This window comes from Aphelocoma coerulescens, chromosome 1 (assembly GCF_041296385.1).
Source record: "Aphelocoma coerulescens isolate FSJ_1873_10779 chromosome 1, UR_Acoe_1.0, whole genome shotgun sequence".
Taxonomy (NCBI): domain Eukaryota; kingdom Metazoa; phylum Chordata; class Aves; order Passeriformes; family Corvidae; genus Aphelocoma; species Aphelocoma coerulescens.
Window position 1 is genome coordinate 53,460,360 of NC_091013.1, and position 20,807 is coordinate 53,481,166.

Genomic DNA, 20,807 nt, shown 5'->3' on the forward strand with positions numbered 1-20,807 from the left:
AGCTAGACTCAACAAGGCTGTGAGCATCCTGTTTCATCAGTCAACCTGATGCAATTAAGTCTAAATTTCCTACATTGCATTGCTGTGCAATCAAGGGAAAATGTAATATTCACATAACACTCAGATGTAATTCTTTGTGGCATTCTGCAATTTTCAATTTTCAGTAGAAATTTCATGAGATTAGAGCTGTGATTCAGATCAGATTCAAAAGCCTGTGGTGGAATGTCTTCAGTATGGGTATGTAAGTCTGTGTTTATACATGTACATGAACATATGCACATGCATTTTTAAATGTATGTATATATTTGTGGCATTACTGACCAAGTTCCAATTATGAAAAACACCACGTAATCGATAATACCCATAATTTTGGACTTGCTACTCATGTGATTGAAATGAAGATAATTTAAAAGAAATGTGCTAATTCTTGTAAATTATTACTAAATAGTAACCTCTACTACGGTGACTTGATAAACTAAGCACATTCTGCAGACAAATTTGTGGCCAGAGAAATAAAAACTGTACCAATGGCTCAAAAAGCCAAAACTATCAGCTTAGGAGCGTAACTGTAAATTCTATTGCATTCTGTAATGGGCTTACTGTGGAGTTAATAATTAGTGTCTCACACAGAAATTACGCTACCTATTTAGAAAATAACAACTTGTACATCCAATCTCTTTACATGAGGGAAAACTGTCAAAACTGTGGAAATCACTAGCTATAATGAAACATCTTCTTCTACTTGGAATTGGACATCTGACAAGATTGTGTCCAAACCCAATCAATTTTCCATCAGTCTTCTGCTTTTCATAAGACTGAACACCCTGATTGTTTTGATTCTGAAGACATAAGCCGTGTACTGACACACAGAGCAAGAACTAAAAGTATTGCTAAACTTCTTTGCTACTCTTCTGAGGATCAGCATTTTAGAGACATCCAAGCTTTTTCTTTAAACCAGTTTAATTCAGCTGTAAAACCTATAGAGTTCATTCTGATGGCTTTGCATAGGTTTAGACAAAATCTGAGATAGATCTGTGAAATTCCTAGAGGAGTAAATAAACTTTATGTTAATTAGGATTTAATAACAATTTTAGAAAGATACTATCTTAAGAATTTATTTAGAAGTACACCTGATAGTTTTCCTATTTGCAGTGAATCTTAGAAATGTGTTGCTATGGCTTCCTCATGAAAGTTGTTGTCACAATGTGCATCCACAGAAAGGATTTTGCAAGCCTGTTTTTAAACACTTGTGTTTTTCTCATGACAAATTTTATACATATCAGCATAGATTAATGAATTCTGTAGAATAAATTCCTGAATCAAAATCCACTTCCTTATTTTTTTTAACATTTTGGTAGCTAAATTGCATATGAATAACATATGTTCTAAACATATGTTTTTAAGTCTTAACATTTTTAACCTGTTATATGCATCAGAACCTGCTGAGATGTATTGCAGCTGACTTATTTATCATTGGCTTGGTAAAAACCTCTTCCTTTTAAGAAGTGATATCCAGAATATATTTTGGAAATGCATTAGATAATTCAGTACCACTTACTAAAGATCTCTGTCAAGTACCTGCTGGAGAAAGTATATATGTGAAAATACAGATACTTTGTTTCTTTTTTGTTCAGGTTGTCGCTGTACAATGAAGTAGAAGTGCAGAATAATATTTACTGCTGTCTGGTTTTTTGTTTAATTAAAATTGAGAAGAGAAAAGAGCTTCCAGAATTTATCAACACTTCCATGTTTTCAGTAAAATTCAAAGTTTTCTGAAAATTTGCTTATTTTAAATAAGGTTGTATTTGCTATGCAGTATCTTTCATAAGAAGAAGAAAAAATTGACGGGAGGGCTGTAATAGACACTTAAGACACAAATGACCTGGAAAGAGAGAATAGGATATTATTTCCCTCAATTCACGAATGGAGATTTCATCAAATCTATTTCAGCCTCAGGTTTAAAAGTAAAAAAAAAAAAAAAAAAAAAAAAAAAAAAAAAGGAATATTTGCCTTTTACAGACGTGCTTAAATTCGTAAGGGATTCTATGAAGGCAAAACCTAAATAAATTCAAACTCACAAATTTTCCAAATTTGTGATACACAGAAAAGATAGAATATTCACCATTTAAACTCCTTCTAATCATTGTCAAAACTACATCTGGTCACTGGTAACAAGTGTATTTCTTGCTGTAAGCCCATACAGCCGTTTTTATGTCCCATGAGCACTTAAACACTGCGTATCACCTAAATACCTAAATTCTGTGCAAGACCTTATCAGCTATCAGTAAGCTTACCTGAATAAATACCAATTAAAAATATCATTTTTAAATGTAATGGGTAGCTTCTAAAGCACAAGGGAATCAAAAGATCCACTACTAAAATTTGAACAAATCCTCATGTTATTTCAAATTCTTCATTTTAAAGAATGTTTATATTTCTCTTCTGCTATGTAGGAAGCATAATTTCAGGTGCAAATATCATGTAATACTTTCTCTTTATTTCCAGAAAAAAACTATATGTTTGTTTGTGTTGGTTCCTGCACTTGGGTCACAACAATCTCATTCAGCACTACTGTCTTGGGGAAGAGTGGCTGGGAAGCTGTTCAGCAGAAAAGAACCTTGGCCTGCTGGTCAACAGCCATCTGAACATGATCCAGCATGTGCCCAGGTGGGCAAGAAGGCCAATGGCATCCTGGCCTGTATCAGCAATAGTGTGGCCAGCAGGACCAGGGCAGTGATTGTCCCCCTGTACTCAGCACTGGTGAGGCCACACTTTAAATACCATGTTCAGTTTTGGGCCCCTCACTACAAGAAGGCCACTGAGGAGCTGAGGCATGTCCAGAGAAGGAGCTGGCAAAGTGTCTGGAGCACAAGTCTTATGAGTAGTGTCTGAGAGAACTGGGGTTCCTGGAAAAAAGGAGGCTCAGGAGTATCTTATCGTACTCTACAACTTACCTGAAAGGAGGTTGCTGTGAGGAAGGGATTAATCTCTTTCCAGAGTAACAAGTGACAGGACAAGAGGAAGTGGCTTCAAGTTGCACCAGGGGAGATTTAGATCAAGCATTAGGAAAGAATTCTACACTGAGTAGAGTAGTCAAGCATTGAAATAAACTACCCATGTAAATGGTGGAATCATCATCCCTGGAAGTGTTCAAAAGGTGTGTGGGTGTGGCTCTTGGGGATATGGTTTAGTGGTGAACACAGTGGTGCTGGGTTAATGGCTGGATTAGATAATTTTAGAGATCTTTTCCAACCTTAATGATTCTGTATTTCTATGAACTTGAACACAGGTTAATGAAAAAACACCTAGACAATCAACAGCAAGACACAGCTATAAAGTTCTCTTTGCCTTCTTCCTCTTCCTAATAGAACTTATTCTAAGAAATTATTGCATATTACATTTAGTTGACAGCATGAGATTATTTGATGTTAACATGTTAACATACAGTCTTGGAAAGAGTGAAACATAATGTCTGTTCCTTCCAAATTTGTAATTTCAAAGCAGCAATAAAACAAGAGTAACTGTCAGTTTAATCAATATTATGTGCAGGATGACAAATGTTTTGCAATTTCATTTCAGTCTGAAATTTTTCTTTTGGGATTTTCACAGTAGATTAATATATTTTCAGCATTCATTTAAGAGTTTTCAAAAGTGTTTTATCAAACAACTTAATGTGACAAGTTTTCAGCAGCCTTATGTCTTGACAATCACTTAAAATCTAAATACAGTGGTTGTTCTACATTATAGTATATACCATTATTTTGTTGAAAAGAGTGTGGAAATTCCATTGTTAATGGTCAGATGTCTTTGTGTGAATCATTCTATTTTGTGAAATATTGTGGAGTACAAAAATTTCAGTCATCTGGAAGAGGGCCCATATTAATTGACTTTGTACCAAAATACTGATTCTTTAGCATTAATCTGGATTTAATCATGTGTTTGAAGGTTTTAAGTGCTGTCAGAAAGGGATTACCATATGAGTTTCTTCAAACTTGCTTACAGTGCAGAAGTCTTTGGAGGTCCCCTTTCAATTGTGAGGTGGTTCTTTCCCAGAATCATGTTTGCATTTTGATGTTTGTCTAATTAGTAATATATTCTTCTGTTCCATACTAAAATTCTCAGGAATGCTTCAGTTTATGCTGGATGCTAGTTGAAAGGTGAATCAGAGTTCAACAATGAAAAAGAAATTATGTGAGAGAATGTTTCAGGCATGTAAGTCAGGCCTTTTCTGAACTTTGTATTTTCCCTATGACGGGCTTTTTGTTTACTAGAATGCTCTTGGCAGTATACACTTTTTCAATACAGTGATTTACTATAAATTAATCAGGAATGCTAACGTTTTCATATGTCTCTGATATGATATTTTAAATATTTGGTTTCAGTTCAAATGACTACTGTATAAGAAATACTAATGTCAACTACCATTTGTAAATATTTCATTCCTCAAACAAGACTTTAACTAAAACATTCTCTAGAAACAGCATACGTGACACAAAACACATAGGCTTTGAGATGCATAATGAAGATAGAAGAAACCAAGTTGTTGCAAATCTTTATAGTGTGGAGAGTCATAGAGAAATGCATTTTTCCTCTATGATCTTGCAATTACCCATGACTGCATTTTGATTTTAATGGCTACCTGTTTTTAATTCAGGTTTGAAGAACAGGAATACAAAAAAAATCCACTCTAGTGCTCTTACTGAGGTTCCAATTACCTTTTGAAATATTATCTTAATTATTGCAGTATTTATTAATCATTTATGAAAGTAGAGGGTTTTTTTTAATAGACATGATCTTGCATATGCCTTCAGCCCTTGCTTTGTGCTGTATTCCATCACATTTCAAGGCTAAGTAGGGTCAGGATAGGTCAGTGAATGATTATGAGATTACAAGTATATTTTTAGGTGTTACCACAAAGAAGAGTGTTAATGATTAAATATCTTGTTTTCACTCCTGAACATTACAACAGTTACAGGACTGTGAATAGATTGTAAAAGCAAGGGCATAACCACTCAGCCACTTTGAGTTGTTAAAATCCCAAGAGATTATTTTGAGGCTTTTGAGTTTTGGTGCTAATGGGCTCATTAATCAGACTCCGAAATTCATAATAAGAACCAGTATGTATGAGTAGCAGACAGACAAGTTCAAATGGGATATTAGACACATTTTAATGTTTAGAATGATTGCTTCTGAAGGCTACCGTGAAAGCTGCAAATTATCCATCTCCGCATGTCTTTGAGTTGATGCCTTTATAGGAAGCAATCTTCAGTGAATCAGATGTTATTAGGCTCAACAGAAGGGTAACTGGGTTGAAACAAAACTGAAAGGGATTCCAAGGCAGTTTCCTGCTTTGAGAAACTGTTCAACACAAAGCTGAAAGGAATGGCTGATAACTCTAGAGAGCTGTGCAGCCCTTCAGAGTGACCTGGACAGGTTGGAGAGAGGAACTGTCTGAAATTCAACAAAGGCAAAACAGTGTCTTGCACCTGGGGAATAATAACCCTGTGCACCAGTACAGGCTGGGGACTGACCTGCTGAAAAGCAGCTCTCAGGCCATGAAAAGGATTTGGGGGTCCTGATGGACAGCAATCTGTCCATGAGACGGCAGTGAGCTCTTGTGGTGGCCAACAGATGGCCAACAGAATCCCGGAATGCATTAGGAAGAGCCTTGCCAGCAGGTCAAGGGAAGTGATCCTTCCCCTCTACTCACCTCTGGTGAAGCCACACCTGGAGTGCTGTGTCCAGTTCTGGGCTTCTCATTACAAGAGAGCTCCAGGAGCAAGTCCAGCAGAGGGCTATGAAGAGGATGAGTATCTCTGTTATGAGGAAAGGCTGAGGGAGTTGGGCCTGTTCAGCTTTGAGGAAGGGACAGCTGAGAGGGGACCTCATCAATGTATATAAATACATGAAGGGACAGTGTGATCAAGGCGATGGTGTGAAACAATTGCACAAAAGGCAATGGGCAGAAACTGATTAACAAAAAGTTCCCCAAATATGAAAAAGAGCTTCCTTACTTTGTGGGTGACTGCATATTGGAACAGGTTGTCCAGAGACCCTGTGGAGTCTCCCTCATAGGAGATATTTAAGAACCATATGGACATAATCCTGTGCAATGTGCTCTAGGATAACCCTGCCTGAGCAGGCAGGTTGATCTGGATGACCTTTCTAGCCTTCCCTAAACCTTTCTAACCTTCCCTTCTGTGAACTGCATCCTGCGTTATTACACTGGTTCTAAAAGATGTGTTCTCATCCTATCCACTGGAAATCTCTTCCCGAGCTTAATGCTTTAACAGCAAGAAATACTTTTTTTTTCTGATTTCCAGTTTTCTTTTAATCAGATTTGATTTATGTGAGTTTCCTGTTACACTTGTTACCCTCCATTTTCCTTGTTTTCCTCTTCTGTGCCTGTAAGCAGTGTAAACAAGACAGGGGCTCTATCAGGACATAAATATCCTCACTTTTACATAAATCAACATTATCATAAATCAGCATGTTCTCTACATTATTCTCATACTGAATCCAAAACACAGCACTGCACCAGTTATTAAGAAGAAAATGAGCTCTATCACAGCCAAAAGCAGTACAGTAGGAAAGAAGGAAAAGTTGTGCTAGGAGAGTAAGAAACTGAGATTGTCATGGTGACTACTTTCCTGAAGTGTTATAATTTAAACCCAGAAAACTGTCATTCTGTTATCTATGTGAGAAGGGTTGCATTCCTGCTGTGGAAACAGCACAATTTAAACAGCTGGGGCAGCTCATATTTTCCATACTTGGGAAGTGCTAAGGGTAAATCTTAGACAAGTAGCAGCAAAACCAGACAATCGCCAGAGTCAGTACCAGTATGTATCCACACTATACGATACTGCACCATTGTGATAATTTCCACTGTGATTCTGTATTTTTGCTGCTTTCAGCCTTTTAAATCCAAAGTGCCTCTGGATGATTCACAGTACTGATCTCTTCTGCTATTTACTTGAAATTGTGCTGTGAACCTATCCAATGACAAATATATCAATCTGGGCCAATTCAAGTCAGAAAACAGAATCATAGAATACGTCAAGTTGAAAGGGACTCTCAGGGATCATTGAGTCCAGCTCCTAGCCCTGTACAGGACAATCCCCAAGAGTCACACCATGTACCTAAGAGCATTGTTTAAATGTTTCCTGAACTCTGTCAGGTTTGATGCTGCTACCACTTCCCTGGGGAGATTTATTTTGGGAAGGTAAACAAGCATTAATAAAGACCCCCAAAAAAGGGAAAGAAAAAAAAAAAGGAAAAAAAGAAAGATGGAGTAATTAATAGCGATAAAATTGGTTTACAGACTGCTAGAGTTTTGTTTTTCCTAGATACCATGGTAGGAAGAAAATGTTGTGCATACATTGAGGCCTAATGCCAAGAAGCTCCAGGATTTGTAGGATGCAGGACCTTCCAGGACAGTGTTGGAAGATTATTTCAGTTAGGGGGAGTAAAATGTGTACATGTCCTCATCCATCTAGCAAATTGTGCCTGTTTTGTGTACAGGTTTAGGCTTCTTGAATCTTATTAGATGTGTGTAGCGGGTTCAGTTTGTAACTGGGCAGAAACACCAGTTTAGTGTAGTTCTGTTCAAATTATCACTTACTTATCTACCTTCTGTGAGATAAGAATTAGGAGAAAGCAAAGCAGGCATGAAACTTAAAAGAATATAAAGAAGTTTATTAACAGACCTAAAAGGAAGGAAAAAAAAATCATACCACACCTTCAGAACACAACATTATCATAAATCAGCATGTTCTCTACATTATTCTCATACTGAATCCAAAACACAGCACTGCACCAGTTATTAAGAAGAAAATGAGCTCTATCACAGCCAAAAGCAGTACAGTAGGAAAGAAGGTACCCATAGTCGCAGTCTCTTCTATCCTTAACATGCTGTCTGCTCTCCCCAAAAAGCAGCAGTTTCTTATCTCGCTTCCCACTGACAAAGTTCAGAGAAGCATACACAGATATGTAGGATCTCTTCCACTGTCCTTTGAACACCCCAGCCTTTATGCCCCTTTTGTAATGATGATATCAGGCTGGCATCTGGTGCTGGAAGAAACATAGATCCTTGGATTACATAGGTCAGATAGAGCGCACTCTCAGATAAAATCTGAGATTTGGTTAGAGATTCAGGATCCAAGGTTCAGGTTTCCAGATAGAATCTGGGATTTGGCTGGAGAACCAGACTATAAGGCTATTAATAAATAGTGGTCCTTTGTCTAATGGAAGTTCACAAACCTGAAAAGCTCATTCTTCTTAGGGAAGAAGTTACACAATATTATAAAGGGGGTGTAGTCGTCTATGATACACAGCTGCTATGGAAAATCAGGCATAAAAACAAAAGGTTTGAATTCAGTGTAACATAGCAGCAATAATTCCAGACTGAAATAGCTTGGGAATTGACCGATATCAAAATTTGCTTTCATGTCTTATCACTTCAGAAAGTATACTATCAATATGATTTAATATGAAAATCAGATGCACTATTTATTCATTTATTTAAATCTTCTCTTGAAAACCTAAATACTAAACTAAAAGTAGTATGAGCTTAAAATATTATGGACATTAGTGATGTACTAAGTGAAAGCCTAGTATATGGATATCTTAGTTTTGGCATTAGTTCATTTGGTTTTAATTTTTTAATTGTTAAGGTCACAGCATCCAAATCGCAAAAATATAAAACATTTTAAATAAGATTTATACATCCAAAACCAGAAAACCTGCTAAGCATTTTACTTCCTTGGCATTTCTGGTGTAGCAGGTTCTGAATAGCACTCTCAGAATATGACATTCTTTGTCAACATATGAAATTATTTAATATTTTTCAGGTTCTTCATTATAACTGATATATGCTGATTAGTGAAATCAATGACATAAACATCAATGAAAAATAGCTTTTGCTAGATAATTTGAGATAATTTGATAATTTGATTCCATATGGAATAATGATCATTACAAGTTAAGATTAAAAAAAATCTAATTCAATTGTGTTGGTGACATCATTATAAAGATATATGGTATTAAATTTCATTTGGTAATAATTTAATTTTATTAGAGCCTTTTTGTTTATATGATGCACACTCTATTAGATACTTGGGCAATTGCTTATCTGCCTTTAAATATAGATGTGTTTTGTTTACATGGCTCTACTGTTCTGATGCTTCATGCTTATTTAATGCTAACCCTGTGTACTGCTGAAAAGCTTTACAAGTGAAACATCTCTGCCACTGAAATGCTATAACTCCACAGCAATGGTTGCTGCATGGTCATTTGGAGAAAGTGGAAGAGCAATCAAGTGACATAGCTTTGTCCAAGCAGGTTCAGAGACTTTCATACTTTCTACTGTAGGTTACATTTTCTGAATTAAAAGCAAAAATCCACTACTCCACTTATTTAAAACATGGAAAGGCTATGCAAGTGATGCATGCAGAAGAGGCCCAGTGCATCTAGTGAGACTTACGAGATAGTGAAGACCAGATCTACAAATCCTCTTAAGTATTTGAGTCAAAAATTACAGGTCCTGGAGACTCATACAACTCTGTCACATAATCTTGGGCACGCTTTAAGGTTCAGTACCCTTGTTCTCCTAATAAAGTTTTATGTGCCCATGAGGACCTAGGCATTCCTGAGAGCACTGCACTAGAAGAGGATAAGAGGAAATGGCCTCTGCTTGTGCCAAGGGAAAAGGACACTGAATATTAGGAAAAATTTCTTCCCTGAAAGGGTGGTCGTGGTGTGGAATCACCATCCCTGAAAGTACTCAAAAAATATCCAGATGAGGTATGTGGTACTTGGACATGGTTTAGTGCTGAAGATGCCAGTATTAGGTTAATGGTTGAACTAGATCTTAAGTCTTTTCCAGCCTTAATGATTCTGTAATTCTGTAACTGTGTACCTCAATTCCTATCTTGCACCTTAATTTCAGGAGAACTTAAATTTTATTAAATGTATCATGGAAAGATGTCACATACATCTGTTGTATCCTGTAAAACAGTTAGCCATTGAAATATGCATTGCTGCTCCAAATGAAATTAACCTCAAGAAATTAAAATGTTATCTAGGAAGATTAAACATTCATTAGTCAATTCAGGAGTTGAAGGAGAGAATTTTTAGCTCTGAAGATCAAAAACCTGGATTTTATAGATATATAATCAGAATTATATCTATGACATTTATATTATATATATGGATATATATATAATATTTATTACATTTATAGTATATTTATAATATATATGGCATACTATATTTATAAAACATAATATATATTTGTTACTTTCTGCAGTACTCATGCCTGAGTAACATGAAATTAATGTAAGTCCAGATGTTTAGTAGAAGAGATTTGAGCTCATATGTTTTGTCTGAAAACTTTGTTTGATTCTACTTTAAGTCAATGGTCAATCAGTACGGAGGCTGGAATAAGTTCTCTTTAAGCATATATGCAAATGAAAAGCATTAAAAGATGACCAAAAAGACCTTAATCAAACCTAAAAATATTGTTCTGAAGTTGGAGCTCCTGCTTTGAATGTTATTCTTAATTAATTGAGTTCTGTGAGTTCATGAAATGTGTTCCACCATCACAATGCTTCTCTATAGTACTGGGTCTTTGGATTAATATGCTATTGCAAAGTTTGATGTTGGTTCCTGTTAAGAAGTAGAGTTATATTTTTTTTCATAATGGGATTTAATCTCAGTTGAACCACGCTTAATTAAACTTTGTCTTATAAATCATTTTATTGAGAAGTGCAATGAAATTTTGTGAATTTTATGACTTTTTAATTAAAATGAATTAAACCAGCTTGTCGTTAAGTGCCTGCCTACAAACTAGTTCCCTTACATTTCCAAGCTATTCTACAATGTTCTGGACACACAATTTAAACTTTATCAAGAGGTAATAGTTTAAAACCTCATTCCAGAGAAATCTACATTTTTAGGGGCCTATTGACATTTAATCTAGTGATTTTGAAAATAACCAAGTCCTGTTTTGATCCAATTATCAATTATGTTAAGGTAATTTAACAGCATGGTTAATATAGTCCATGACTATATATATACCTTTGATTTTCTGTTGTGTCAGCATCCTATATATGTAGAGTTAAAAAGTAACTGATTGAAAGTTGTTTTACATATCAAAGTATTCACATTCATAATAATAAGCATAATTTTTAACTATATCTGATTTATTCCATCTGCACTTACGTATTTTATCTGTAATTACGTTACACATTTCAAGGATCTACTGTCTCATGATTTTGTCATGTCTATGTCTGCATTATTCATCTCTGCTACCTTATATAAAATAGTATGCAGTTAATTTTTAATAAGTATGCTTAACCAGTAAATTTCAAAAAATATGAAGTTGGAGAATTAAAATAAGAGTTTCCTTCAATTGCATCAGGCAGGGAAGGACAGCATGTCACATACTAGAGCCAGAGTGTAATTCTGATGTTGCAAGTCTTGCACATTTTTTTCCTGTATTTGTTATAATGTCTTAGCAATACTATGTTAGTTCTGTTTCAGTTTCCAATGACCAGTCAGTTCTTCCCCTGGTGCAGACCCAAACAAGCAATTATAGATAGCATTGATTTGGATTTTGATAGCTAAATTCAGCTAAAAACTGAATTTAGTGGGTGTAGCAGTGGTATTATCCACATCCCTCAGTTTTGATGTTCTTACACTTAAGTCCTTGACTGATGTTTTGTCATTCTTTCCCCACTTCTCATCTTACAACATCTATCCAAAACAGAACAATGAAATTCATTACTATCTATTAGATGTTGTAACTCACTGCTCCCTCTATTACTTTTTACATTTTTTGTTTATATAAAAATTTTGTTCTTTTTTCTGTGCCTCCAGTCTTCAACTACTTCGTCTTATAATTGTCTGTGGATCAAGAATATGAAAACACATTTACAATTTCCCCACAGATATGAAGCACCCTACAAGAAATGTTTGGAGAAAAATATCTGTAGAACTGTGATTCTACTGTGTCCTGTTGATGCAGAGTAGGTAGTTCAGGGAGTGCTTAATTCAGTCAGCAGGATTCAGACAACTAAATGCAACGCTTTTTTTGTTGTTTATATATTTTATGTCGTGTATAGTTTATAAAATAATTTTATAAAACCGATTTAGTTTATAAAGCCTATTTTATTAGTCCTGGTTCTGTCCAGGACAAGGTTAATTTTTTGCAGTAGCCAGGAGTGGGGCATAGTAAGGACATAGAAGTTGGTCTGTAAAACCTTATGTCATTGCCAGGAGTGTAGGGGAAAGGTCTCTTCCAAGGGGAAGCAGTTCCTTCCAGTCAAGTAAATGTGACAGAGGGATCCATCTGGTGGTGTCTATTGGGGAGGGGGGGGTTGGTGTGGGGGCTGTGGTTCTGTGTGAATCGTTTCCTTTCTTGTACCCTCTGTCATTAGTATTGTTGCTGTTTCTGTTTGTTTCCTTACCTCATTGCTTTTTCCTGTAAATTGTTCCTATCTCAACCAGTGACCTTTACCTTTTGCGCCTCCAGTTTTCCTCTCCAGCCCACCACAGGGAGGAGGGGTGAGGGAAAAAGCAGGCGAGCAAGAGAGTGTCATGTGGTTTGGAGAGTCTTGGTGGGAGCACTGAACTGGGGAGTACCATTCCTAAACCACAACAGTATTAGTTTTCAATATTGTGGGATTTTAATTGCTGTAAACATTTTGCATGATAACTGGATATTAGCTATCTGTTTTAAACAAGGTCAAAAAATAATCCTTAGTTCATGGTGCTGATCTTCTCCTCATATGTGTAGACAGAAATCTAGATATTCATAATATAACTATGTATGACTGACAAGTTATTTAAGAAATAGATCAGACAATGAAAATATCCAGGAAAATGTAATATGTGCATGGTAAAGATTTACAATATATTTAATGTGCTCAACTACAACTGAGTTTATAAAAAATTCAAACAACAGCCTTTACTAATTCTGACAATTTTTAATTACAGTATTACCATATAATCTTCATATTTTTTTCGGAATATATTTAGATATGAATTGCAACTATGGCTGTTGAACTCTAATCATTTATGTTTTGTTTTTCTCATGAGCTGCAAGGGTATGGCAGAGCATACCCATATCTGGGTATGGCAGATAAAGACTAATCTTATGTCTTATTAGCTTTAACAGTTATTTTTATTTTCTTGCTGTATTACTGGATCTGAAATAACCTTTTTCTTCACAGGAGAATATAATGGAAGTTATAAGAAATCAGGAATTTTTACTTCTACCAGCTGAAGAACTCCATAAACTTCTTGCCAGTGATGATGTGAATGTTCCTGATGAAGAGACCATTTTCCATGCCTTAATGATGTGGGTGAAGTATGATATGCAGAGGCGATGCAATGACCTAAGTATGCTGCTTGCTTATATCAGATTACCACTCCTTCCACCTCAGGTATTTTTAGAATTGTGTAATCATCATCATCATCATCATCATAACAACAAGATCGTCATCATTATTGTGTTCTTGTGAAAACTCTCATCAGTTTATAATCTGCAACTTCTGAATACTCTGTGTGTTTAAAAGCAAACCTGTTCAGAATCAGAAAAAATGGGTGGTAGCCTTTCACACTGAGTGATCTCTTGAGGATTGGGCCAACACATACACAAGAAGGGCAGAGTTGTGAAACTGAAGAGGAGTAACTGCAGATTTCATAACATGCTAAGGATAACAGGCAGAATAATAAATATGCTCAGAAAAAAAAAAGCGCAAAACCTAAACAGAACTAACAAACCAACAACAAAAATCCACATGGGGATTATGACAGATACCCGGCTGAGGATGAGTCAACAGTATGAATTAAGAAAACTCTATATTGTTCAACAACACAAAAGATTCTGTCACCAGGCCATATGAAGTTATTATTCCCATAATAGCTGGTGCTGCTAAGGCTGCACCTGCACTTTTGTTTCCAATTTTGTACTCCACAATTTGATAGGCATAGGAGCAAATTGGAGAAGGTCCAGGGGTGGGCTACCAAGATGGTATGACAGCTAGGAAAGGAGAAGCAGAAGAAGTGGATTTGTTCAGTCTAGTGAAAGGAAGACTAAGTGATGACCTAATAGCAGCTCAAGGCCTGAAGGTAAGATCATGGGACCACATTCTTGAGTGCACCACAAAATGTAAGAAGAGGCAAACACTCCAACTTGCGGCATGGACAGTTCAGTTTGGACGTTGGCTTGGGGAGGAATCACTTGGAATGCAATGAACAAATGTAGCAGTTTTTTCAAAGGCTAAATGATCTTCTTCACTGAAGGTTTTCCTGAATTAGCTAGACCAGATCACAAAGTCTAGTGTTGGCAGAAGCCCTGATGTGAGTTGACCTAGGTGACCACTGGAAGTCAGTTGGATCTCCTTTCTTTTGAACGCTTCTATGAATCTGTGATTCAGGCTTCGGCTCCTATTTCTTTTTTTTTTTTCCCCAGAGAACTAAAGTAGCAATTTTTTTCCATAATTCCATACAACCGATCATTCTCCTTTCACTTAGTGTACTGGGTCTGCATGGAGTGCAGTTAACTTTCTTCATGGCAGCTGATAAGGTGCTGTGCTTTGCACTTACTGATAAAACAGGTGAGAGTAACCCATCTTGTTAACAGATCCCTTGAGGCAGATTAGAGTGGAACAACACTGAGTGACTGGTGTTTTTAAACATACATGCATAGGCTTTATTGTAGAACAATTTGGTTGCACAGGAAAACAGGCATATAGCTATTTACAATATAAAAGCATGAAAGTATCACCTAAGAAAATGTATAAGAAAGAGAAGGAAAGGATAAGATTAGAAAGATTTCACCACCTGTAGGCCTCAAGACGAGACTTGTTTTGATGTCTGTTGAAGTGATCGTCACCACATATTGATCAAGTGAAAATTTCAGACTGGATCACCAGGTGACAGAGGAAATCCCAGGAAACCCACAGGACAAAAAAGCTACTTGGTTTATATTCTCTCTGGTAGGAAAGCCCAGGTACCTCCCTGGGAGTGGGGAATTTCAACTGGATGATGTAATGTTGTGGATCATGGGACACTTTGGGAGTCTTTGGCTTCTAAGATACACCTGCCTATTAGATCAATGAATTTGAGTCCCTTAAGACCCATTATGGCCCATCAGCGGAGGTCAATACCTTCAGGCTACATGTGGATGCCCCAGTACTTCCGAAAAGGGGAGTTACCACAGCTGAGTCACTTGAGTAAAGACAAAGAGACAGTAGTGTGCATGGAAGGATTTGCCTCTGTCCTTATCTGGTTCAGCACCCAGCTATAGCCTGAGGTGTCAGCTGTGCTTGCTCTCGGCACCTGGGAGGTTACTTTGCACATGTCAGGTTGTCCCTGATTGTTTGAGCCACCAGCATTCCAGTCTCTCTTCCAGTATCACTTGAGGAGTGCTCCCTTTACCTTATCTCAAGTTCCCCTCACAGTCCAAATTCCAGACTGTAGGCATATTTGGGGAGAGATGGGTTTCCATGGTCCCAGATGAACAGCTGCATCTTTGCAGTTTTCTACTGTGGGCAAAAGTCCTCCAATGATTTTAGCAATTTAAGCCATTAACCATTTCAGTCTCTTACACAGTGCTGGTAACACACGTGTTTTGGCTATTGCTGAGCTGCATTTATATAGCAAGGGGGTAAGTGACTAGTGAATTGGGTACATGAAAAGAAAAAAGTTTAAAAACTGCTTATAAGGAGATTTAGAAAGAAATATTTTACAGTGATATACTGGCAATTCTTTTGAACTTTCTTTTCTATTTAATATGGAAATTAAGTCTTACACACTGGTGCTGGTCTGTACTTGAGAACTGCATCATAAATATATCAACTACAATGCTAAATAAGAAAGGTGTTTTTCGAAATTAGAAATAAGATATAACAAAATTTCAGCAAAAAATTATTGAGACCTGAAAGTGAAACTTTACTTTTTATTACCAAAAGGGGATTTTTTTCTTGCTGTGGTTTATACTTAAATATATATCAAATAAAACCCTCTGTCATTTTCATTGCACTGGAAATTAACTGAAGAGCTCTCTGGAAAGAAGCCAGGTCAAAATTAGCAGCTAATCATTGGACCTTTGAAAAAAACTCGATTTATATTCCTTACTTTTAAATTCTTTTGAAAAATATGAACTCATAGACTACAGAGATTATTAACAGATTGGAAAGATTGTACCGAGATCCTCTTAAAATGAAGCTTTAAATTTGTATCCTGGGTTTTCATGATACCTCATTTCACTCTCAAGGTGCAGTAATTATATTGGCAATGTAGTCAGACTTAAGTACTACAATATCAAACAATGTGATTCATAATCCAGTAGATGAATTTAGGAGAAGTCAAGCCAGTATTAACACGTTAAAAGGAAACTATCATGAAGCTGAAAATGAAATAATAGAACCTGCAATGTTGCCATAGAAACTTTTTTGCTTCTTTGATTTGCCTGGAACCATCTTCTGAATTAAAACAGTTCATATTTCTTCATTCAAGTAAAAAAGCAAATATTGGCCAATATAAGAAATTATTTCCCATTATAATAAGTAGTTACATAGGTATAGTCAATATAATAGCTAATATAAGAATACTTTCCAAAAGGTGTTCCAGACATTTTATGTTGATCCATACAGAAAACATAATTTATGCTCGTTTTTGTTCTTAAGGGATTTGGAGAGAGTAAAAATTTGGTGGCACTCCTAAAGCTTATTAATGCTGAAGTATTTAGATTATTTAATTGAATTGTTAATTTACAAGTTTATAATGAATTTTTTTCACTGTAACTTTTAATAGCATTCTGTACAGAAATTTAAACAAGAAACAAGCAAAAACTATATTTAAAATGACATTTAGTCAGTTGTTAAAAAAGTATGAGAAGCTACTTTTGTGGCTAAGTGGTGCCACTCTTGCCCTCAATTTTCAGCAGTACTTTTGAATGAATTTTAAATAAAACCCTTTTAATGTTAAAAAATCCCAACAAAATTGGTACATGTAAAACAAAAAAAAACCCACTACAGACAGTTTATATACAGTCGTGTGTGTGTATGTATATATACATATATATGCCTTTTTTTTTATATATGATATGATAAACATATACATAGTCACAGCATTAAAATGACAGGATGCCTGAGGTTGGAAGGGACCTCTGGATAACCTCTGGTCCAACACTTCTGCTCAAGCAGAGATAACCTGGAGCCATTTGCACAAGACTGTATCTAAATAGTTTTAAGTAATTCCAAGGATTGTGCCAGTGCTTAGTCACCCTAACAGTATAAAAATGTTTCCTGATGTTCAGCAGAAACGTCCTGTGTTTCAGTTTGTGCCCATTGACTCTGGTCCCCTGGGCACCACTGAAAAGAGCCTTGGTGTCTCTTTTATGCAGCCTCTCTTCATGTATTTATGAACATTGGTAAGATTTCCCAAAGGTTCTGCTTTTCTGGGATGAACTGACCCAGCCCTCTCAGCCTTCCCTCATAGGAGAAGTGCTGCAGTCCCTTCATTATCTTCGTAAGCCTTCACTGTATTCTCTACAGTATGTTCATGTCTCTCTTGCACTGAGGAGTCCAGAATTGGACACAGCTCTCCTGGTTTGACCTCACCAGTGCTGAGACTAGGGGAAGAATCACTTTCCTTGACTTACTGACAATACTTTATCTAATGCAGCTCCAGATACCACCTTGTCTTCTTTTAGGCAAGGACACAGTGCTGGCTCCTGTTCTGCTGAGCTACTTTCCAGCTGGGTGGCTCCCAGCATCTATTACTGCAGGAATGTACGTTACACATACACATGGGCATACACATATACATATGAATTTATTTAATTCTTTCATAGTAGAATGTAGTTAGGAACCTTTTCCTTAGAAGTGAAAATCTATAGTTTTGGAAAGATATATCCATTAAGGTATGATTAGAGAATAGCTAAAGGTGTTCTCACCTTAATCTCTGATGACATGATACAGTGATTGCCATTCCCACCCCTCAGAGAGCAAAACAGTTCATCTAAATCCTCACTAACTGGATATAGACAAAAGTCTAACCTTGCAGCTGAAGCTGAAATGTTAACTTCTGGCCATGAAGGCACATGGTGTAGAAGAGATTGAATCTATTCCACTGAATTCTCCTTATCTTTCTCTCTACCTTTCTCAAAACACAATAGTTTATTCTGTGTTCATATCTCCTATTCCCTGACTCAAGCTGTGCTGTGAAGCATTCAATGCAATGCAGCTGCGTATTTGAGCCTCTGCCTATTTTGATTACTAATGATGTAATCATGTTTACTGAGATGAAAAGCTGGTTGCTGCTGTTTGTCTGTATACAATGTAATGTATCTGTTAATGTTGATACTACAGCATGAGCCAAGAATTCTGCAGCTTCTATTGGGCAAAACATTATTTTTATGGTGTATTTTAAGAGTCTGAGAAGTTGCTAATGGTACTTGGGCTGCTGAAGGAAATTACAAGCAAGAGTTAGAAGTTAACACGATACTGAGTACCTAGAATAGCATGACAGTAAAGATGTGGATGTGATACTGTTTTAGTGTTTTTCAGCAAAGATGTGCATGATAAAAAGAGCACAAATATTTCATTGTAGAAATGCTTAAATTAAAGCTAACTTGTATTTCAGAAGTGTGCTGGGTTTATAAAGGCTGTTATTTGCGTCCACTTGTAACAGTAGGAGAGTTAAAAAATATCATAGAGTAAAGCAGAGATATTACTGTCTTTTCCTCTGCAACACTTTTAATAATATCACTTTCAGAAGCTTGCAACTCACATCAGTAGGAGAATGCATAGTCTTTGAGTATTAAATACACTGTGGCTCAGATTCAGTGAACCTGTTATAGGCATCTAAATTAGATTTCTTGCCCAGGAGCAGAAACAATGCATTCCTTATAAAATGAAGTAAATACCATGTAAGCCACTGGAGAGAAAGTAAACAGATCCACATGAGTTGTCTTCTTATTTATACAGAGTTGCTGTAGGTAACTTGTAGGAAGCACTGAGGCTCTAAATCCCCTTAGAATTCACACATTACATCTGACTGTACATGATCTGAAAAATATATATGAATTTGCATGTAGTAATTGAGTCGAAACCCTTTAAATCTTAGCTTAGATAACGGACATGATGAGGTAAACTTGTAAATTCCTTCCACAGCTCAGCTGGCATTTGGCAAGGAGGTATTTCTTTGTACTGCTAAAAAAACCCCAATTAACCAGGCAGTTGTCAGACAGGTTCATTAAGTTCCAACCTTTTCAATATATATTGAGCTAGAGGAAACAACTGAATGTTTCTTTGCTTAGCAAAAATGGAGTGTATCATTCTATGTCAGTCAATCTTTAAATTTGTCTTTGAGAGCAGTGTGATTGATAATATTAAATGAGAAGCTTTTTCAGTTCTCTGTCTCCAGTGTCACTAAACAAATGCAGCTAATAAGAACTCACACCTGAGTAGAGTTCTAGGCTTTTAAGATTGGTTCCTACCAATTGGTCTGGGGTAAATCCTAAGTATGTGTGTAAACTCAGTCATCCTCTACACCATTTTGTGAATTCTTTCAATCCTTTCTAAATAATTGCATACCAGGAGATTATAACTTGAATCTGAAAAGACTGAGGGTATGATTCAGTTTCTTACTCACCTATGTGTAGAGGCTTCTCCACATCAGCTAGATTCCTAACCTCTCACTATAGTGATGCCTTTTCCTGGTCTTAGAATCAAGAGTCATACATGGTTAGAAGGGGAAAAGGGATTTTACCTTGGTATTTATTTTAAGGATCCTTAGGTGCACACATCCAGGTCAAATGCACCGAAATGCACCCTGCAATGCACACCCCCAAAAGATCTGGTATAATATTACAGGTCTTACTAATTAGCATATCTATCAAATATTCCCCAATGAGAGGCTGGAGTGAGCCCCCCTCCCCAAGGAACCTTCCCCTGGATGGTTCTATCTTGGTTTACAAAATGTGTTCTGGCGAGGACCTTGGGGTCTGGGGCACACTGATCCCTAACTATGAAGCTTCTAAAATGTTTAGTCTTCTAGTTTCACAAACAAGTCCAAGAATGTAAGCAAAAAGCACTAAAAATACAGAAGTTGTAAAAAGTATAACAGGGGTATAAAAGAAAAGGCAAAAAATGTTCATGGCATCAATAGGCAATGAAGATCTAGTGCACTTCCCAACACTTAGGAGCAAACGTGTTGATTTGAGAAGTACCATGGATTATCATGCTGCCTGGCTCCAAGCAATTTTTCTGGAAACATTCCCTCATAAATCCAGGGCTGTATTTACTGGCTCTGTGTGGATTCTTAAACACCTTGTGGCATTTCAAATGGTGCTAAATGCTTGGTTTTTTGCAAGTGGATTAAGCATCACTTGATTTGAACACCAGCTGCTATCAGAATAATATAAATTAGGGAATGTGAAGAAATTGAACAATATTTTTAAAGTAATATTTATGTTAATTTCAAGTAAATAAAAATTAATTACCTTAAGAATTAATAACTTCTCAGTCCACAAAAAATTAATTTTGGTCAAGCTTCTAGGATGATCTCCATATTCCTCTATTAATTTATCAATGTAGGAGAAATTTGGGCTTGAAATTTCAGTTGCCTGTATAATGACAATTAGTGGAGTATAGCCAGTAGAAACACAATAAGCTGTTATTTTTAAAATTTCCTTATCTAGATCGTAGAGTAAAGCTAATTTTTGACTTTTTTTATAGCAGCTTTTCTGGCAGTGGATGTAGCTTGTCAGTTGATTCTTTACCTGAACAAAGATA

General features: G+C 36.3%; 1 protein-coding gene across 2 annotated transcripts in view; it reads left to right on the top strand.

Annotated features, from left to right (window-relative positions):
- Positions 1–20,807, top strand: part of KLHL1 (kelch like family member 1) — a 190,651-nt gene that overhangs the window by 110,150 nt on the left and 59,694 nt on the right. For both annotated transcript variants that reach the window (XM_069009288.1, XM_069009298.1), the window contains exon 5: positions 13,233–13,445. In XM_069009288.1, the coding sequence (XP_068865389.1) occupies positions 13,233–13,445 (213 nt within the window). The remainder of the gene's footprint in view (positions 1–13,232; positions 13,446–20,807) is intronic.